The 5,720-nt window shown below is 31.9% G+C and overlaps 1 protein-coding gene across 1 annotated transcript; it reads right to left on the bottom strand.

Annotated features, from left to right (window-relative positions):
- Positions 1-354: 354 nt before the first annotated feature.
- Positions 355-3,372, bottom strand: LOC127847252 (uncharacterized). Its single transcript, XM_052379046.1, has 5 exons — positions 3,220-3,372; positions 2,309-2,444; positions 1,682-1,732; positions 739-813; positions 355-533 (listed from the first exon to the last, which is right to left on the bottom strand). Exons 1-5 carry the CDS (start codon positions 3,362-3,364, stop codon positions 428-430), a joined length of 513 nt encoding a protein of 170 aa, XP_052235006.1. The 5' UTR covers positions 3,365-3,372; the 3' UTR covers positions 355-427.
- Between the last annotated feature and the right edge of the window lie 2,348 nt (positions 3,373-5,720).

Genomic DNA, 5,720 nt, shown 5'->3' on the forward strand with positions numbered 1-5,720 from the left:
GCCTGTGCAGTCCACACAGGCTAATCAGGGACTACACTTTACGCCAAAATTGGATTTTTGCTAAGAAGAGACTTCATTTAAACGAAAAATGTAAAAGCGATAAGTGTCGTCCCTGATTAGCCTGTGTGGACTGCACAGGCTTATCTGGGACGACACTTGACCCACATGCATTATGCCCAGTTTTGTCAGAACGCAACTCATATTCACATTGAATAAGTCATGTTTTCAGACCTGTTTATTCAAATGACTTGCATTTTTAATTGAAACAACTATTTAAGCTTTTAGAGCATTTTAAACTTACTTAAGTTACTGTATACAATTTTTCAAAAAATCACAAGAAATACACAATGAAGATGAATTTCATGTAACTCTTTAATATAACTAAACTATATCTTCATAACAAAATAATAACAAATAACAAAATAATCTATTCCTCATCAAATCGCGCCAACTGGGCCTCAAACAATTGTATTTGAAGCTCCAGCTTCCTCTTCTTCAAGGCATTAAGTTCATGTAGACTGCAATGACTGCAACTAAATGGATATTAAAAACATGGTATAATTATTTAATTTTTATTTAATTTTTTGTATCATAAAAAATGGTAAATAATGATGACACTTTAGATTCAGTCAAATGATAACACTTTAGGTTCAGTCATCCATATTATGCACATGTTTCTGTTATCTAGATGCTTGTGTAGAATAATTTATTATATTTTAAAATACATAACATACATACCATGAAGGTGAAGGTTTGTCTGGAGGAGAAATAGTTGCGCTTCTATAGCCATTCTCAGCCATCGATGGTGTATATCTGGAATAAGTGCATCATGTCTAAAGTCAGATGTATTTACCATTACAATTTTTGATATTCAAGATATGTTTGTATTATATTAAAATGTAAATAATGCATTCGTCTGATAGCGAGTGTTTTTTTTTGCAAATGATATGCATGTGCATGTATATATATATATATAAATATATATATATATATATATATATATATATATATATATATATATATATATATATATATATATATATATATATATATATATATATTATAATTTCTGTTTATGAAATTGCATGTAAGTTAATTGCAATAATAATGTTTTCATAATTAATGCCTCACCTTCTTTTCGGATTAAAGGAAACTGATTTTGACATCGCAGCACGAAAATTAAATAATATTAAATATCAATTATAGACCTATTCAAAATGTAATTTCACTTTTAAACATGTACAAAAATCATTGGTGCATTATTTCATTTTGTATGGCCCCGGATCGATAGATCGGGGGTATATTGTTTTTGTCCTGTCTGTCTGTCATTCTGTCCCAAAACTTTAACCTTGGGTAAAATTTGATAACTTTTGCAATATTGAACATAGCAGCTTGATATTTATCATGCATGTGTATCTCATGGAGCTGCGCATTTTGAGTGGTGATCCTTGCAAGGACCATATTAATTTGTCAGAATCATTCAGCAATGTTCAAAGTAATATAATTATACATAAACTTGTTCAATTATTTGAATATTGACTTTTCACCACTCAAAATGAGCAGTTCCATGAGATACACATGCATGGTAAATCATGGGGGCATTGTGTTTCTGACAAACACATATCTTGATTAATTGTGTTATAAGTTCAAGCTATAATCAATTGTGTATTTGAATGATTACCTTGAGGTACACATGGCGATGTTGATTTCAGCATCTTGCTGGTCATCATCACTGTAAGCATATTGACAATATGTTGTTTTTTTAAATCAACATCATTTGTTTCAATAATTCAAATTTGTTGTTACATTGTAATTGTTTATTTATGCAATTGTTACTTGTATATGAATTGTCAAAATATTGTGTTTAACATGCACGTTCATTACTTTACCTGTTGACATGTTTAGATAAGAGATACTCTTATTTATAAATTAAAGTGTATTGGTTGTCTTAATTGTTCCATTTATTAAGTAATTACATCATTTGTGGTTATGCATATATGTTGAAAGAATCGCTGACATGATTTATTTATTTTAAATAAATGAATTTAAAAACAAAACAAATAAATTGTTCAAACACAAGACAACATTACTAATTTTGTTATTAACACTTGTATTTATATTAAGCAAATATCATTTATATACTTTATTTACACAAAATTATTACAGCATTATTTTAAGGTTAACATCAAAGCAATTCAATTATGGTATGCTACATTTACAATATGTTAATACGTCACTGAAAGAACTTATTGTAAGAGTAAATGTTCTACTTTTTGTATGCATTTTAATGTTACTTTAAACAAATTACCGCATATCGGTCAATTGCAAAATAGAGGTGTCTAGGCTGCTGGGCCCAATACCCATTATGTCAACTCCCTCTTTTCCAATTACGTTCATCACAGCCTCAGTGAGGATTGTGCACTTTGAATTAAACGGAGGACTGCCTATAATATTTTGAGTAATATACAATAATATGCACTCAACAAAACTTAATAAAAAGCAAAAAATAAACAGTACTAAGTGATACTTTGACAGGTGCACCATCAGGAGAGAACTTTTAATATAGCCTGTGATCCAATAACAAAAATAAACAGCAAATTAAGTTCATTGTTATTATAATTAAAATTTAACAGTTCTAGTAAGCTTATTTTTCAATTATGGTCACAAAGAAATGACTATATAATATTATTTATTGCCATTTTACAAAAAATATTGTTTTGACAAACTGCATTAATAAGTTATGTTTATAGAAGTTAATATTCAAATAATAATCAAATAATTAAACAAGTTTATGTTGAATAATATTACTTTGAACATTGCTGAATGATTCTGACAAATTAACCCGTTTATGCCTAGTGGAGTCTCCCATCCTTCTAAATTGGATCAATTTATTTCCCAAATTAGGGATGTCTAGTATATTTATTTCTATATTTAGAATATTTCTTACAAAAATTCATTTAAGCAAACAGCCCAGACCCTGATGAGACGCCACATCATGCGGTGTCTCATCTGGGTCTACGCTGTTTGCCAAGGCCTTTTTTCTAGACGCTTGGCATAAATGGGTTAATATGGTCCTTGCAAGTTGAATAGTTTCCATGTTATGCTTGTAATGTTGTTTTATATAAATTATTTAACAAATACATCAACTTCCACAACAATAAATAAAGTTGTTCCTTTTATACTTGGAAAAAGAAAACAGCCCTAGTTAAAGTTTCATACCAGTCAATGTCAGCATACGCTGATGATCCTGGTAGATGCCTCTTTGTGTAGATGTGAGGTTCTCCCATTTTTTCTCGAGGTCACTCCCTTTTCTGTGGGGCCCTGTACTATTGGCGTTTAATGAAGTCTCCACATTTGACCACATTTCCTTTTTTACAGAGCTAGAAATTTCTGAATAAAAGACAACACAGAACTTAAAATATATACTTTGTAGTGGGCTTTCTCTGATTTCCATGTCATGTTAACCCTTTCAGTGCGGGAACCGAATTTTGAAGGCCTGTGCAAACAGTTTGGATCCAGATGAGACGCCACAGAACGTGGCGTCTCATCAGGATCCAAACTGTTTGCTATTCTGATAGTATTCTTTGAAAAAAATCGAAGAAAATGCTAATTTTTGAAACTTAGCAGACAACATTTTAGCAGACGACAAATTTCCCAGCATGCAAAGGGTTAATTTTCACTTTATACTGTGTTTTTTATGGTTAATTTGAGGATATATTTCATCCTTTTTCCAGTATTATATCCACTTTGATAAGATGCTTATCCTAATCAATAATATCATCAAAAAATATTTAAATTTAATTTAAGTATTGCCTTTAATATGGGATGCATAACAACATATTGTGTCAACACAATAAAAAACAATTGCTGTTGTTGTGAAACACAATGCCACCTACTGCGCCACTTGAAGCCATAAATTTGACCTTTGACATTATGGGATTACATTGACCTTTCACTACTCAAAATGTACAGCTTCTCGAGACCTCTGACCTTGAAGGATGACCTTGACCTCTACCACTCAAAATGTGCAGCTCCATAAGTTACACATGCATGCCAAAATATCAAGATGCTATCGTCAATATCGCAAAAGTTATGACCAAGGTTAAAGTTGTAGGACAGAATGACAGACAGACAGAATGACAGATAGACAGGCAAAAAACAATATACCCCGATCATTCAATCCGGGGGTATAAAAATCAAATTAGATACAGGGTAATATACTTTATTTTGTGAAACGCATTGCAAGAAAACATTCTAATTGTTAGTTACTGTGCACTCAATGATATTAAAACAATTGTATCAAATGCAATAAGACATTGATAATATCAATGAACTTTCATAAATTGAATAAAAACAATGGCTTAATAGTTAATACATAAACGTCAATACAGCCATTTGTCTTCCCCAATTAGGAAAAGTACCTTTCCCATTTGGAGAAATTAGTGCGAAAAATCCTGGGAATGATATGGTTTTTTAATTGCTCAATGGTATCAAAAGCAAAGTGATAATTTTATTTGTTAACTTGCAGATAATGCTCTTTTATGTAACAAAATTGACGGCATTTGCCTTCCTTTTGGGAAATTTTCAGACAGCAATTGTAGTTTTTCTTCATTTGGGAAAGTACCTTTTACGGGTACATTATAAAGCAGGGAAAAACTCGCTGCCATAAAATACTTAATTATGTTCATACTTTAAAAGGCAGTCATAAAAAATATCTGCAATTAAAGTGTTTTGATGTTTAGGAATAAACTTATCGAAGGTAATTAATATACCGGTACGATAACAAATTATAATAACACTTACGGCTGTTAAACCTATGTCTGTCCAGTTTATGCCTGGACATACCGGAGTTCATGTACTCTTCACCCATCAAATGAGCGAGGAGAGTGTTTTCTTGTAATGTAAAGTTGGGCGCTCGTTGTTTCGCCATTTTTTCCAACTATCGTCTGCACTTACTTCCGTGTTTTTTTCCAAATTTGGGTACATGTTTGTTGTTGATTAAGAGATCGACGACAACAGCATAAAATCGATACAGATATTTTGTGACAGCTGTTTCGACAGATGCCGGAAGCGTAAACCTCTTACTTTATGCACTTTTTATATTATTTATTCATCATCTACACGCAATATTAAGATTTTTCTTATCAACACATTTGTGCGCTAATGACATTCCGCCATTTTGCGAGCACTTTTCAACGTCATGTTCTAAATATAGTAATATTTTTGGCTTGACGATTCCAGTTATAGAATTATTTTTAAACGAAAACGCATTTATTTTTCCTAAGTATTTAAGGACAAATCTTACCTTAGGTTCTACCTAAGGGACTTACTTAGTAAGAAAGTTAAGGAAATTTTTGCCTTAGGTAAATTCTTAGATAATTAAGGAAATTTTAGCCTTAATACTTAGGTGGTTGGTGAATACGGGCCCAGCACGCCAGAAAAAAAATCAAAGACCTGTAAACCGTCAACAAGTGAATATCAAGAATGAATTCTAAGCCGGGGGTGTGATAGCTGACGACCAATTGAAGACCTAGCGATGATCGAGAATATCCCAGAGCTTTTCAACTGGCCAGTTTTTGAGAACCAAACGGATATACCGCTAGCTATAAGCAATCTAGCTATCAATGGCTGTGCATCCATGAAGCAAAAGATACGCACCTCCATCACGAAAATTAAAAACCGTATGTTTGCAAGACCTGTCAGCATATTGACATAATCTC

This window comes from Dreissena polymorpha, chromosome 10, assembly GCF_020536995.1.
Source record: "Dreissena polymorpha isolate Duluth1 chromosome 10, UMN_Dpol_1.0, whole genome shotgun sequence".
NCBI classification, from domain to species: Eukaryota; Metazoa; Mollusca; class Bivalvia; order Myida; family Dreissenidae; genus Dreissena; species Dreissena polymorpha.

Excerpts from the sequence above, each read along its gene's own strand:
- LOC127847252 (XM_052379046.1), bottom strand. The coding sequence starts at position 3,364 with ATGTGGTCAAATGTGGAGACTTCATTAAACGCCAATAGTACAGGGCCC. Across the intron at positions 1,733-2,308 it reads TTGCAATTGACCGATATGCG|TGATGATGACCAGCAAGATG; the intron begins GTAATTTGTTTA and ends ATATGCTTACAG. Across the intron at positions 814-1,681 it reads ATCGCCATGTGTACCTCAAG|ATATACACCATCGATGGCTG; the intron begins GTAATCATTCAA and ends CACTTATTCCAG.